This window comes from Salvelinus fontinalis, chromosome 7, assembly GCF_029448725.1.
Source record: "Salvelinus fontinalis isolate EN_2023a chromosome 7, ASM2944872v1, whole genome shotgun sequence".
Taxonomy (NCBI): domain Eukaryota; kingdom Metazoa; phylum Chordata; class Actinopteri; order Salmoniformes; family Salmonidae; genus Salvelinus; species Salvelinus fontinalis.
The window spans coordinates 17,037,258-17,051,845 of NC_074671.1; the positions used below are offsets into that span (position 1 = coordinate 17,037,258).

Below are 14,588 nucleotides of genomic sequence, written 5' to 3' on the forward strand. Positions count from 1 at the left end.
GTCATTACAGTATAAAATAAAAACTGACATTAGATCAACGTAAAGGTGACAAATTCATCCTACAATTGTATTTTTGTTCGGGCAATATGAAGGCACTCCTGAATTCTATTTCAGAAGGAGGAGTTTCGGGGCTTTCAATCTCTCTTTCCGCTGTACCCGCCATCTTGCGAGCAAACGGGGGTAAGATGTGTTCCGTTTTACAGCCCGTGAAAGCATAAAATATCGTTTTAAATGTATGTAAAGACATTGATATAAGTATGTTAAAGCATACTCTACATTTGAGGCCAGAAATAACCCGTTAACGAACGTCTGTATGGCATATATTGGCATGAGTAATGAATGGGGTAGCAGCGTGGCTTCACATGTGGGCCTAGCCACTACAGTGTTCGCTAAATTAGCCGGTTTTTAGGAATTTAAAATGGAATAGCCAGATAGCAAATATGTCATGACCTATAAAATAACAACTATCACGTTGAAGCAAAGTTATTTTGTCAATCAGGGGAAATTAAGCGCTATCGGTTTTGGATAGTTTGAGAGTTAATTAGTTTTAGCTAGAGCTGTGTCGTAAATCTTGTATTTTGACTCACGTTGCCATATTTTAATGTCCCCTTATAATTTTTTGTTAACGTTATAGTAGCTAAGCTAACGGTGTGGAGTTTCTTTGCAGTCAAATTAACTTTGTCAACAGATTGCAGTTGTCAGGTGACGGTTAGTCAGACCAGGTTATTGTAAGCTAACTAGCTAAATATCATAGACAGGGTTTAATTACGTTTTTGTATGTGACAGTAATGCATCCATTGACTTGACTAAATCAGTCTACATAATTCTCAGCCAACCGGTAACCTTACATTTTACAGCCACTGTAATAAATAATTTATACTTTGCCATTGGGTTTCTCTGACATTTGAATATCCATGTTCCAGTAATCAGGCATCATGACCAACACAAGAGGCAAGAGGAGGGGGACGAGGTACATGTTCAGCCGGGCCTTCCGCAAGCATGGTGAGTTCATATCAGAACGACTGAAGATCTATTGGAATGCCTTAAGTTGCTTTAAGTTATTTAAAATAAATAATTCAAGGTTAGTGGTGTTTCTGGCATGAATCCACACAAGTAGCCTTCATTAGTTACTCTTGAGGCCATCTTAGAATGGAGTTTTGGTTGGCTGTGTATAATATATGTACTTTGTTCCTCAGGCCCCATTCCCTTGTCTACATACATGCGTATCTACAGGAAGGGAGATATAGTTGACATCAAGGTAGGCTTTGTTCCACCTTTCTAAGTGTTTACTGGTTGTGACTGCACTTACACTGAATTAGTTATATTTTTCTCTTTGGACTTCCCCCAAACAGAATTCTTAAGATTGTGAATGTCTCCTCCAGGGTACAGGTACCATCCAGAAAGGAATGCCTCACAAGTGCTACCACGGCAAGACGGGTAGAGTCTACAACGTAACCCAACATGCTGTTGGCATCATTGTCAACAAGCAGGTCAAGTAAGTACAATGTGTGGAGGGGTATGTCATATTGTCACTATCCGTTTCCTTTCCAGCTTGGCTATGGGATGCTCTTAAATTGAAGTGGCATTTGATTTCTTTGAAGGTTTATGTTTACAGAAGTCTGTCGCATCTGAACCCTGTCTTCACTTTGAAACCAGAGCTGACCTTAGTGGTCATTCACGTGGGGGACAGTATTTGTCCTTCAGAACCCGGCCAAGTACTTACTGTACGTTTGAACTAGGGTTGTTAAAGACTTATTTTTCCCCCAGATTATTTCGCCATTCATTGAAAGTGTAATGTTTTCTGTTAAGTCAGGATGTTTATTACTTTGTTTACATGTCATAGGTAAGTGACCAGTAGCCTTTTGTATGTTTTGCAGGCAACGTCTCTGAATTTTATTTCCGAGCTGAAAGCCATGTCCCCTTCTCTCTGTAGGGGTAAGATCCTGGCCAAGAGGATCAACGTGCGTATTGAGCATGTGAAGCACTCTAAGAGCAGGGACAGCTTCCTGCAGCGCGTCAAGGAGAACGAGAAGAGGAAGGTGGAGGCCAAGCAGAAGGGCACCTGGGTGGAACTGAAACGCCAGGTATGAAGAGCACATTTACCTGGGCCATTAGCAGTAGTGTTTAAATGCTCTAAGTGTCCTGTACACTCTCCAGGACCATGTTTGTTTGTCACTTTTCTACATAAACAGTCCAGATTGAAGATGTAAAATGGACACTAATGCTGATCTATTGGAATATTGCGTAAATACAGTTGTTGCTTGGTTGACGCATTCTGTAATGTTAATTCAGCCATGTCATTATTTCTAATACATAGTCCTTTGAATTGTTTGTATTGAAGTAGTGGCATCTCATCTATATATTTGTCCTTTCCTCCTGGTCTCCCCCTGCAGCCCACGGCTCCTCGTGACGCCCGCTTCGTCAGCACCAAGGGCAACGAACCCCAGCTGCTGGAGCCCATCCCTTATGAGTTCATGGCATAACTGCGCTGACCAAAATAAAAATGTTTATACACAATGATTTGTGTGGACCTGAGTCTCTTATGCATGCACACATGGATGCATTACACCATGGGTTAGTCATTATTACTGCATGTCAAAGACTGGGGGAGAGAAAGTGGGAAGATTGAGTTAGTTTAGTTATAATGTAGAGTCTAACCAGGAGACCAATGTTGCTGCTGTCGTTCAGTGATGATTCTCCTCCATTGATCACTCAGAGTGAAGTGAAATTAAATGCTATTTCTATTTCACCGGCGAGCTGAGAATGACGAGCACAAGTCTCAAAGTACACTAAGAATACTACACTTGAGTTACCCAATCCCAAAAATGTACATGTGCAGGCAATTGCTTGCCCAAAATAAAGCTGACAATCTGGGGTATATTGAGTGGAATAGCTTGAACATGTAAATGTGTCAATGTACAAGGCAGACCTGATTTGTGCCAAATTATCTATCTACTTACACTATTTTGAACTTTGCGCCCTGTTCAATGTTCCCCTTGAATGTCTGTTGGAATGCCAGTCAGTCCAGCAGAGGGCAATGTGCACCAGGACAAGTGCAGTGTTACTTAAGCTTATGAGCTGTGATAGGCCGCTTTGGTTTTCAATGTGAGAAATTACATTCCCGTTACTGAATACCCAGGTACCTATAAGCATGCTGATGAGCAGATACTGGGATTATATTTCCAGAGAAAGCAGTGCACTAAACGGTGATTGTATCCTAGATGACTCCACTATTGGAAGATGTCTCAGGGAGAGATAAAAAATATCCAGATCACACATGCATATTTCACACCTGTGAAATAGGACAAATATAAGCACCTTCCACATGAGTAGAGAACACTGATTTGACAGTTTGAGCACCAAATGTCCTTCAAGTACAATCACACCATTCGCTGAGAATCAATAGAGTATACATTGCATGCATTGTTCTTCATTCAGGTGTTACATCTTTCCGGTTATGTGACCATGCAGTCACACTGTTGTGTGTGTGTCGTGTTCTGCAGTTTGTGTGTGTGACTGTGTACTCTGTGGTTGGTGTGTGTGTAGTGACCACCCCTGTCGTATCTTGACGTGTGCTGTTTAATCAGTGGAGGCTGAATGGCTGACTGGATATCTGACAAACACTGTATGTTATCTCATCCCACCCTCAGTACTTTACCCAATATTTACTCCAATTAGGACCAGTTTCCTGAGATGGTAGCAGCAGCTGGAAGGGTTGTAGTAGTGTAGAGAGGAAGAGCACAAACTGACTCTCGAGTGTTTAAAAAATATTCAGGTATAATGAGGCATATTGTGAATTTAAGATATGACAATTTATCACTTTGCTTTTTGAAATGTCCACTACAAAGGGCATTTCTTGATAACAACTCACTTAACTAGTCCTGAGATATTCACTTACTAGAAACAATTTGAATATCAAACTCACATAAATTGTAAGTAATAATTACATTACATAATAATTCTTTTAAAATGTACTAATTTTGACTCCAGATATTTTTTTAAGAACCAAGAAAATATAGTGGTCAATATCACAACCCCACGCCTGATATCATTGAAAATTATATCATAGAATGTCCTTCCAAAAGGACAACCGGACTTAATACAGTGGCATGTATGGCCTCAGAGATACGGACTTAAAACGGATGTCCACTAGAGAACAAAAATAAATAGCTGGGTCTCGGGAGGCTGTATAACCCTCTGTTATCCTTAGCTGTCTCCCTAAGGGCAGAAGGTACAGACACCTGCCTTATCAAACTGGTGTAATAAGTCTCCAACAAGCTGAATGAACACAAGCTGGGGTTACACATGAACCCAAAATCAATGTGATCTATCAGCAAGGCACATCCAAATCCCTGCTTATTGATCAATATAGACTACATTGAGGCCTGGGTGTTGTACAGATAACAGTATGGTGTTGGGACCTACTGTTTCATCTTTCCTCGTAGTGATATCAGTCCTGCCAGATAGAATATACAAGGATATGACAAATAGTGTGAGAGAAATAAGGAAACTTCCAGAAACTGTGGGCTTGTATTGCTATCCATGTGGGTACTGGAAATCCCCACAAGGATACTAAAACAAGGATGATTCTCCCTCATGGGGACATTTCCCAGGTTCCCACGAGGACAAAGGCTATTTAAGGTTTAGGGTTGCGCAAAATAGGATTTTGATTGGAAATACATGTTATGTACTACCCACAAGGATAGTCAAACATATGCTGTGTGTGTGAATCTGCTGTCACAGACAGAACAGGCCTTCATCTGGAGCGCTGACTCATGGGAGTTACTGATTGAAGGAGGAAAAAGTAAACAGTCTAAGGGACAGTGAGTGAGGAGAGGGGGAGCGTGGAACGGGACTTGTGGGTAAAAGCAGAGAATTACTATGTGCTCCTTAATCACACACATTTGACATACAGATTGAGGCTGTCAACTCAGCCAGCAGCCCAGAGCAGCCATATCGACCCTGTCTGTCACACATTAACTACACAAACAGACACCACTGGTGGACGGTGGAGTGCAGAAGCCTCACAAACACACCACTGGTAGACGGTGGAGAGCAGAAGCCTCACAAACACACACCACTGGTGGACGGTGGAGTGCAGAAGCCTCACAAACACACCACTGGTGGACGGTGGAGAGCAGAAGCCTCACAAACACACACCACTGGTAGACGGTGGAGTGCAGAAGCCTCACAAACACACCACTGGTAGAGGGTGGAGTGCAGAAGCCTCACAAACACACCACTGGTAGACGGTGGAGTGCAGAAGCCTCACAAACACACACCACTGGTAGACGGTGGAGAGCAGAAGCCTCACAAACACCACTGGTGGACGGTGGAGAGCAGAAGCCTCACAAACACCACTGGTGGACGGTGGAGAGCAGAAGCCTCACAAACACACACCACTGGTAGACGGTGGAGTGCAGAAGCCTCACAAACACACACCACTGGTGGACGGTGGAGAGCAGAAGCCTCACAAACACACACCACTGGTGGACGGTGGAGTGCAGAAGCCTCACAAACACACACCACTGGTGGACGGTGGAGAGCAGAAGCCTCACAAACACACACCACTGGTGGACGGTGGAGAGCAGAAGCCTCACAAACACCACTGGTGGACGGTGGAGAGCAGAAGCCTCACAAACACACACCACTGGTGGACGGTGGAGAGCAGAAGCCTCACAAACACACACCACTGGTGGACGGTGGAGTGCAGAAGCCTCACAAACACACACCACTGGTGGACGGTGGAGAGCAGAAGCCTCACAAACACACACCACTGGTGGACGGTGGAGAGCAGAAGCCTCACAAACACCACTGGTGGACGGTGGAGAGCAGAAGCCTCACAAACACACACCACTGGTAGACGGAGTGCAGAAGCCTCACAAACACACACCACTGGTAGACGGAGGAGTGCAGAAGCCTCACAAACACACACCACTGGTAGACGGTGGAGAGCAGAAGCCTCACAAACACACACCACTGGTAGACGGTGGAGAGCAGAAGCCTCACAAACACACACCACTGGTAGACGGTGGAGTGCAGAAGCCTCACAAACACACCACTGGTAGACGGAGTGCAGAAACCTCACAAACACACACCACTGGTGGACGGTGGAGTGCAGAAGCCTCACAAACACACACCACTGGTAGACGGAGTGCAGAAGCCTCACAAACGCACACCACTGGTGGACGGTGGAGTGCAGAAGCCTCACAAACACACCACTGGTAGACGGAGTGCAGAAGCCTCACAAACACACACCACTGGTAGACGGAGTGCAGAAGCCTCACAAACACACACCACTGGTAGACGGAGTGCAGAAACCTCACAAACACACACCACTGGTAGACGGAGTGCAGAAGCCTCACAAACACACACCACTGGTAGACGGAGTGCAGAAACCTCACAAACACACACCACTGGTAGACAGAGTGCAGAAGCCTCACAAACACACACCACTGGTGGACGGTGGAGTGCAGAAGCCTCACAAACACACACCACTGGTAGACGGTGGAGAGCAGAAGCCTCACAAACACACACCACTGGTGGACGGTGGAGAGCAGAAGCCTCACAAACACACACCACTGGTAGACGGTGGAGAGCAGAAGCCTCACAAACACACACCACTGGTAGACGGTGGAGTGCAGAAGCCTCACAAACACACCACTGGTAGACGGTGGAGAGCAGAAGCCTCACAAACACACACCACTGGTGGACGGTGGAGTGCAGAAGCCTCACAAACACACACCACTGGTAGACGGAGTGCAGAAACCTCACAAACACACACCACTGGTGGACGGTGGAGAGCAGAAGCCTCACAAACACACCACTGGTAGACGGAGTGCAGAAACCTCACAAACACACACCACTGGTGGACGGTGGAGAGCAGAAGCCTCACAAACACACACCACTGGTGGACGGTGGAGAGCAGAAGCCTCACAAACACACACCACTGGTAGACGGTGGAGTGCAGAAGCCTCACAAACACACACCACTGGTGGACGGTGGAGTGCAGAAGCCTCACAAACACACACCACTGGTGGACGGTGGAGAGCAGAAGCTTCACAAACACACACCACTGGTGGACGGTGGAGTGCAGAAGCCTCACAAACACACACCACTGGTAGACGGTGGAGAGCAGAAGCCTCACAAACACACACCACTGGTAGACGGTGGAGAGCAGAAGCCATATGGGATGATATATCGACAGACATCAGATTGTGTCTCTCTCTTCCAATCACAGTTTCCATGATTTCATGTTCTCTCAATCCTGCTAGTTTCATCTCTCTCTCTCTGTTCTCTTTCTTTGTCTCTGGCCTGTTTACACAGAATGCACTGCATCTCTCTAGGTGATAGTGGACAGATAGGGTCTTTCTTCCACCTTCACTTACCAGGAGTGGTTATCAGTGTAGACCATGACCATACACAGATACAGACCCAGGGTTATCGATCCAGTCCCCTGTCAGTGAAGGGATTGGGACAGTCGGGGACCGGACGTGGAGGTGGAAAGGCTGATAACGATGGCGGGTGACCTGAAGCGTGGAGGGAGCAGAGGTACCGCCCTGGGGTTCTCAATAGGCCTCATTCAGAGAAGCCGTTGTAAGATTTCACACCAGATCACGGTACATGCATGGTAGTTGGTCTCTAGTCGTTAGGTAATGTACACACCATATTGGATTGAAGATTTTCACTTTTGTTTTCTGATTTGTGTCAAGCTTTCCTGAATTCACAACTAAAGTATCCTTGTGGAAACATAGTATACTGTTAATCCAATTAAGTCTAAATAAAGAGCAGTGTCTTAGAATTGGGAGTGGGTTGAACTGTCAACAGGATTGGAGGAGTCAGGTTTGAAGAGCATTACATTGGGACAGAGCAGGAGAATGAAGACTGGGTTGTGACTAAATCACACCTATCATAGAACAATATGGAGGAGGTTGATAAGATCACGATTAGGGCTGTAAATGTAACGGGTGTGTGAAGACTGGAGACAGACAGTCGCTCAGCTCAGACTACAATCGCGCACACACACACCACAGACAGAAGATAGCGATGCAGTGTCAGGAGCCTGCATGACAGTTTTAAAACCTACAATCAATCAGAGACAGGCAAGCTCAAAGACCTGAATTGCAACGACTGCTGTTCAGTAAAAATGATCAATGACTAGTCTAGTCTATTGAATTCACCAATAACAGATAGGACTAATCTAGGTCTTGGAAATCAGAGCCAGAAACCCAATCACATCCATTTGCAAGAGGCTATTTTGCCTCAATCTCAAGCAGTAGCCTATTTCATAGTAGGCCATGAATGTAAGTTTAAAGGTGCAATATGTAACTTTTTGGATGACCCAACCAAATTCACATTGAAACGTGGGTTATAAATCTGTCATTCTCATTGAAAGCAAGTCTAAGAAGTAGTAGAGCTGTTCTCTTGTGTGCTATTGTAACGGATGTGAAATGGCTAGCTAGGTAGCGGTGGTGCACGCTAGTAGCCTTTCAATCGGTTACGTCGCTTGCTCTGAGACCTTGAAGTAGTGGTTCCCCTTTGCTCTGCAAGGGCTGTGGCTTTTGTGGAGCTATGGGTAACGATGCTTCGTGGGTGACTGTTGATGATTTGTGCAGAGGGTCCCTGGTTCGCGCCCGGGGCGAGGGGACGGACTAAATTTCAACTGTTACACTATTTCTGTCTTTTACTTTCAATTTTGTACACCAGCTTCAAACAGTTGAAAATACAATATTGTGGGTTCTAGAAAATATATTTAACAGCAGTTTAGACGGTACAATGGTTCTCTACACCATACTTGCTTGTTAGCAAACATTTCATAACATGGCTTTATACCTGTTCAAACAATACATTTCAGGTGGCAGTATGCAGCCTTTCAGTTTGTTTACCAACTCATAGAAGTAGTAGAAGAAGAAAATGGACTACTTCAAAATGGAGATGGCCTCAATTGTGCTGCCCATGCTCTCACATATGCCATAACCAGATCAAATAATCAGTCTACGCTTTACAGTACCTTGCTATATGCTGTTTTAAAGTCAGGTGTGCGTCAATGTGTAACAGTTTAACTTTAAAGTCCGTCCCCTCACACGAACCAGGGACCCTCTGCACACATCAACAACAGTCACCCACGAAGCATCGTTACCCATCGCTCCACAAATGCCGCGGCCCTTGCAGAGCAAGGGGAACCACTACTTCAAGGTCTCAGAGCAAGTGAAGTCACCGATTGAAAGGCTATTAGCGCGCACCACCGCTAACTAGATAGCCATTTCACATCCGTTACAAATGCACAGCAATCCACTGTTCCAACCTCCTCCAATCAGGAACTAACTACGTTCAAATGTAGGGTGATGGCTGAATAAAATCACGAAGCAGGTGTCCAATATTAGTTTATAAATCATCAATATTTCACCAAAATAATGATAGTACTTAGACCTGAAATTAATTTTGGCTATTACAGAGCCAGACTTTGCTTTCTATTTTGTTCACTTTCCATTGGGTGGATTGAAACACCCCTGTATTATCCAACAGTGGTATCGCCCAATAAAATATATAGTCCTCAGGTGTGTTGACCCATGTAGGGCGGTAAACGACCTGCCATATTGGTTTTGCGTTATCAAAACGCTGTCATCTGTACAATTAAAGATGGGGGAAAGGATTCAAGTCCAAAGAAGCTTTATTTGTTCTTTTGTCAACTGCAATGCCACCTTCAATAAATCATGGAAATTAGATGCCCATCTTTGCAAGCACACAGGTTTGGTGAGTACCTATCCTGCCCAGCTGGCATCTTTCAACAGATGGTCCAGATCAGATCTATGTACTGAATTTAACATTTGTTAATCAGAAAGAATGAGCCTATTGACGTAAGTGAAATACAACTGAATGTGAATTAATGTCTGCGGCCAGAAACGCGTACTATATTGTTTTGTTACTTGGTCACATTTCTCTTTGACAGAAACCCTTCTCGTGCGAGAACTGTGACAAGAGCTTTTGTACCCGCTACCAGCTCACCAGACACGGGCTGAGCCACAGTGGAGAGAAGCCATACACGTGAGTATGAAGCTTCACTATCCTATAGGGCAATGGTTCACGGTCAATGACCGGTTGTGTATTAGCCTGTATGGATGTTCCTGCCTTCAATGTAAATTGTTGCCTTTCCAAGTGATTTGGTGGACAGTCAGTTGGCTAAAGTAAAAACTAGCACCAAAGCTAGGGTTTAGTTGTAAATGGTTTTGAACCAAATGTTTCTGAATGAACTTGAGTAGTAGTGCTAACCCATTGTGCTCTGAGTCATGCAAATCATTATTCCTCTTCCAAGCTTCCCTCCGGTCACTCATCTGTTTCTGTGCGTCTGCAGCTGTCAGGCTGCAGGATGCTCCGAGGCCTTTGTCACACATGCCAGCATGAAGAATCACATAGCTCGCATTCACCAGCACCAGGAGAAGCACTATAAGGTTGGCAAAACCGAAGTCAGACTGACGCACCTAATGAATCACTGATACCACTTGGTTAAGTCTGAAACAAAGCTCTGCAAAAATCGTGGACATTTTCCATAAGCCAGAATGTTTAATGAATTTACATTTGAATTTATTCTACTGCTGCTTGAAATTTGAGTTTTATTTAGAGCACCAGCACTGAAGCCCATGCTCTAAACTTTGTAAACATCTGTTAGTATGTGTGCATGTAGTCTTGTGCACTTGCCTTTGGTCATAGGCAGACATCTTGCCACAGAAGTAGACCTGTGTTTTGCCTGTAATATTTTCCTGTGGTTAGTTTGTCTAATTTCAACCAGCTGAATGACCAACACCAGACAACATGCAGAGTATGTGGGGGGGAAAAATTGTAACAACATTAATGACAGACAAGCAACGTTTATGTGCATGGCATTGCCTACATGGTTGAATGCACCGCCACGTCTTCATGACACGGCTAAACAGAGTTCCACATTCATCACCCTGTTGCCTCCGGTTTCATTTGACACTGTTCTGAAACAGTTGATGGGTGAACACGAGATTCTGAATGCCTAGAGACTTCCACCTCCAGGTGTGGCTGGAGGAATAGTGAAGGTAATGTTGGACAACGACAAATGGTCCTCCTGCTAATTTTAATTCGAAGGTTTGTAAATTATGTTCTAGTGTGACCATGTGCACTGTGGGATGGAGTTCAATAAGAAGAACCAACTCAAAACACACCAGATTAAACACACACAGCTGCTGCCTTTTCCGTAAGTATAACACACTGGCCTCTACAAGAGAATGTAGATGCTACCACATCAGGCTGAACTCTGACCCTTTCCCATAGGTGCATCTTTGAGGGCTGTAAGAGAGAATTTGCTGCTCCCGGAGAACTGAAGCGCCATGAGAAAGTACACCAAGGTGAGCCCTACACATGCCACATACCCATGAGAAAGTATACCAAGGTGAGCCCTACACATGCCACATACCCATGAGAAAGTATACCAAGGTGAGCCCTACACATGCCACATACCCATGAGAAAGTATACCAAGGTGAGCCCTACACATGCCACATACCCATGAGAAAGTATACCAAGGTGAGCCCTACACATGCCACATACCCATCTCAAGTCTTATCAGAGGTCCTGTGGATGTTTCATACATTTTTATCTAGCCATTTCTCTTTCCCAGGTTACCCCTGTGCTGTGGAGGACTGTCCATTCCAGGGGAAGACTTGGTCAGAGTATCAGAAGCACAGGAAGGCTGTGCACAGAAGTATGTAGGCCCTCAAACACCAACACTGCCACCCTCTTGACCATGCTGCAACTCATCCCTTTGCATGTCTTGTGATCCTCTCACGTGGTCATTAATTATTATATAGATTTTAAACTGATCCAATTGTAAAGTCTTCATCGGTTCTGTGTTAAGTCAAGCTACAGTGTGATGGCTGCAGTAAGATGTTCCTGGAGGCATGGTTTTTGAAGCAGCACCAGCTGCGGGTCCACTCTGGTGTGCCCAAGAGGGTGTTCCAGTGCGCCGACGCTGGGTGTGAGAAGACCTTTACCACCCACTTCAAACTGGAGAACCACGTTGTGTCAGACCATGAGGGCAAGATGGCATTCTCCTGTACCCACGAAGGCTGTGGCAAGCGCTTCGCTATGCAGGTGAACTCATGGGACAAGACTCAAGTTACAATATGGTATCCTGTCACTTCGCAAATAGTTTTGCAGAACTCAATCAGTCTGAGTGGAATATTTGGTGTTAAACTAAATGTTTTTATATTCCTTAGGAGAGTTTGAGACTACACCGAGTGGTTCATGACCCAGAGAGGAAAAAGCTGCAGGTAAACGCTGGTATTGTTGGGTATATGGAGGATTAATAACATCACTACATGTAATATTATAAACCACTGCTTTTTTTTCCTTTTGCAGAAGGTGCGCCCTAAAAAGAACAAGCCTTTGAGTCAGAAGATGACGTTGGGGCCAGCCTCCACACAGGCTGAGACCAGCAGACTGGCTGACCAACTCCATAACACCAGCTTGGGCTACTCTACATCATAACACCAGCTTGGGCTACTCTAACCTGGACTGGTCCATCAGAACCATGGGGGGAGGTAGTAATCTGAAACCTGTGGAACAGGAACCTATTCTTTGCTATTTGTCAAGCGGTTTAGTTAGTTTTCAAGAGCTGAATTTCAGTTTATGTATTGAACACTTATCTAATAAATCCTCACCAATGCATGGCTGGCTCCTTGTCTGTTAATGGTTATGTAATGCACTATGACACTTTACAAATACCCAATGGTGTCGCACATGATATTTACTTTCAAAGTATATCAAGTCTGTTCCATCCTGGGAAGTGTGAGAACTGGGCCCAAAATCTGTCTTCTCCAGCAGGTTATTTTCTTCATGGAGGTGAATTTGGTAAACACATTGACTGGCTAATTTGATAGACTAGAAGTTTAATAATTAGGATACAAGTAGGCCATGTGGCATCCCAGAAACTGAGGAAACCACTATCGGCCTTGTGCCTATTCACACTTACTAGCCCTGATTGGCTAGTGGTCCCACCTGATCTAGCCGCCGACTGCCTTCTCATTGTTCAAGCGGCCACTAGATCTACCTGTTCACTAATGGCCAATCTGTAGGAGGGCTGGTGACGGTGAACAAATTGCATCAGTGTGCTTGAAATGCACCACTCCAATAGTTCTCACAACACCAATGGAACTTGTCGTATTGTTAGATGGGTAAAGATTTTGTTTGGGTGCCAGGCTGGTATTAACCCTGCCGAAAGGAAGAGTAGGATGGAGTACCACTACCGGATCCACAGACTGCCTAGCGTAGCCTGTTTGCCAGAGCCAGTGGTGTGAAGATAAGACCATAAAACACCTCACAGCACAGGGATAACCCAACATAACGGCAGAGCAATTTAACAGCAACTTCATAGAAATAATTTACAAGGAACCCAGTCAGAGGATTTGCAATCTATTACCTCCCCTGAACACATCCAGGTGCTGAAATTATTCCACTAGCAGTGTTTTCCTCCTTCAGTATGACTGTGGGGCCAGGCAGATGTGGGTAAGAACTGACTCCAAATGCCCTCTGTGGAAAATATTTATCAAATGGCAGAATCCACAAGAAACCCTAGGGAGGTGATGGCTGGGTCATCGTGATGAGGCCTAATGCTGTGTCCAGGGGGCTTGGGCCCCCAGAGTAAGGCCTTGGGTTTATTCAGTTGGAGCGAGTAGGTGAAAAGTTTATCCCATTTTTCTCCTGATAACCTTAGCAATGTTTCAGACAGAAATACATGGCCTAGAGCTTATCTAAATCATTCTACATGGCAGAGAATCTTCTGTTCTATGCAATGAATTTCTATCTGTTGCAGCCACCTGAACACACCCTTGGCATCTTCTACTGCAGTCCAGAGACTATGTACTGTCCTTTAACAGATAGTCCCGATAACATGACCATATGAACACAGTCTGTTTGTGGGGCTGACACAGTCCGGCCTAGTATCTAGTGATTTTGCTCAGTAGGGCCAGGTTTCCTCTAGCCTGGTTTGAAGTCTGTAATTTGGCCCAGGTTACAGTATGTCCAATCTAAAACAATTACAGTATGGTATGATTTGGCGCCATAGCCTGGTTTCGATGCAGTCCTGATTTGGCCCTGGTTAGATCCAGTCTACAGTAATTTCAGTATGGCATGATGCTATGCCAGGCTGCCAGGCCAGGAGACCACGGTGAGAGCCACTCTGCTACGCTGCTCCTTCAGCATGGGTACCAGGGCTGAGTGGCTCATCCCAGCCGTAGACAGTCCATTAACCGCCACTATCATGTCCCCACACCTAGGGAACAGAGGGGCACATCAACATGGATGGACCACATACAGTAGATATACACCAGTTTATTAAGTACACCCCCCCCCCCCCCCCCCCCCCCGTTCATGAAAATGGTTTGCTCCAACAGACTGAGTCACATGGCCATGGCTTGCTCTTTAAAGTAGGCAGACAGGCACCAAGGAATTCAGTGACTGTTCGATTGAACGTTATAATGGGCAAAACTATTGACCTAAGCGATTTTGAGAGTGGTATGATTATTGATATCAAGGGCTCCGGTTCCAGTATCTCAGAAATGGCCAGCCT

General features: G+C 45.1%; 3 protein-coding genes across 5 annotated transcripts in view; 2 read left to right on the plus strand and 1 right to left on the minus strand.

The window, feature by feature from the left end:
• The first annotated feature begins 80 nt into the window (after positions 1-80).
• On the plus strand, positions 81-2,517 carry LOC129859109 (60S ribosomal protein L21). The gene is made up of 6 exons (XM_055928486.1): positions 81-180; positions 924-1,002; positions 1,197-1,258; positions 1,383-1,495; positions 1,934-2,084; positions 2,394-2,517. The coding sequence occupies exons 2-6, from the start codon at positions 936-938 to the stop codon at positions 2,481-2,483; spliced, it is 483 nt and encodes a 160-aa protein (XP_055784461.1). The 5' UTR covers positions 81-180; positions 924-935; the 3' UTR covers positions 2,484-2,517.
• A 6,919-nt stretch (positions 2,518-9,436) lies between these two features.
• Positions 9,437-12,688, plus strand: gtf3ab (general transcription factor IIIA, b). The gene is made up of 9 exons (XM_055928491.1): positions 9,437-9,753; positions 9,950-10,044; positions 10,352-10,448; positions 11,130-11,218; positions 11,296-11,369; positions 11,640-11,723; positions 11,877-12,112; positions 12,238-12,291; positions 12,380-12,688. The coding sequence occupies exons 1-9, from the start codon at positions 9,640-9,642 to the stop codon at positions 12,506-12,508; spliced, it is 972 nt and encodes a 323-aa protein (XP_055784466.1). The 5' UTR covers positions 9,437-9,639; the 3' UTR covers positions 12,509-12,688.
• The window catches only part of LOC129859110 (ligand of Numb protein X 2-like), a 42,107-nt gene continuing 37,171 nt past the window's right edge, over positions 9,653-14,588 (minus strand). For all 3 annotated transcript variants that reach the window (XM_055928489.1, XM_055928488.1, XM_055928490.1), the window contains one exon: positions 9,653-14,291. In XM_055928489.1, coding sequence (XP_055784464.1) covers positions 14,156-14,291 — 136 coding nt within the window. In that variant the 3' untranslated portion in view covers positions 9,653-14,155. The remainder of the gene's footprint in view (positions 14,292-14,588) is intronic.

Coding starts and splice junctions, on each gene's coding strand:
- LOC129859109 (XM_055928486.1), top strand. CDS start 936: ATGACCAACACAAGAGGCAAGAGGAGGGGGACGAGGTACATGTTCAGC. Junction 1,259..1,382: donor GAGATATAGTTGACATCAAG/GTAGGCTTTGTT, acceptor TGTCTCCTCCAG/GGTACAGGTACCATCCAGAA. Junction 1,496..1,933: donor ATTGTCAACAAGCAGGTCAA/GTAAGTACAATG, acceptor TTCTCTCTGTAG/GGGTAAGATCCTGGCCAAGA.
- gtf3ab (XM_055928491.1), top strand. CDS start 9,640: ATGGGGGAAAGGATTCAAGTCCAAAGAAGCTTTATTTGTTCTTTTGTC. Junction 10,449..11,129: donor ACCAGGAGAAGCACTATAAG/GTTGGCAAAACC, acceptor ATTATGTTCTAG/TGTGACCATGTGCACTGTGG. Junction 11,370..11,639: donor CCATGAGAAAGTACACCAAG/GTGAGCCCTACA, acceptor TCTCTTTCCCAG/GTTACCCCTGTGCTGTGGAG.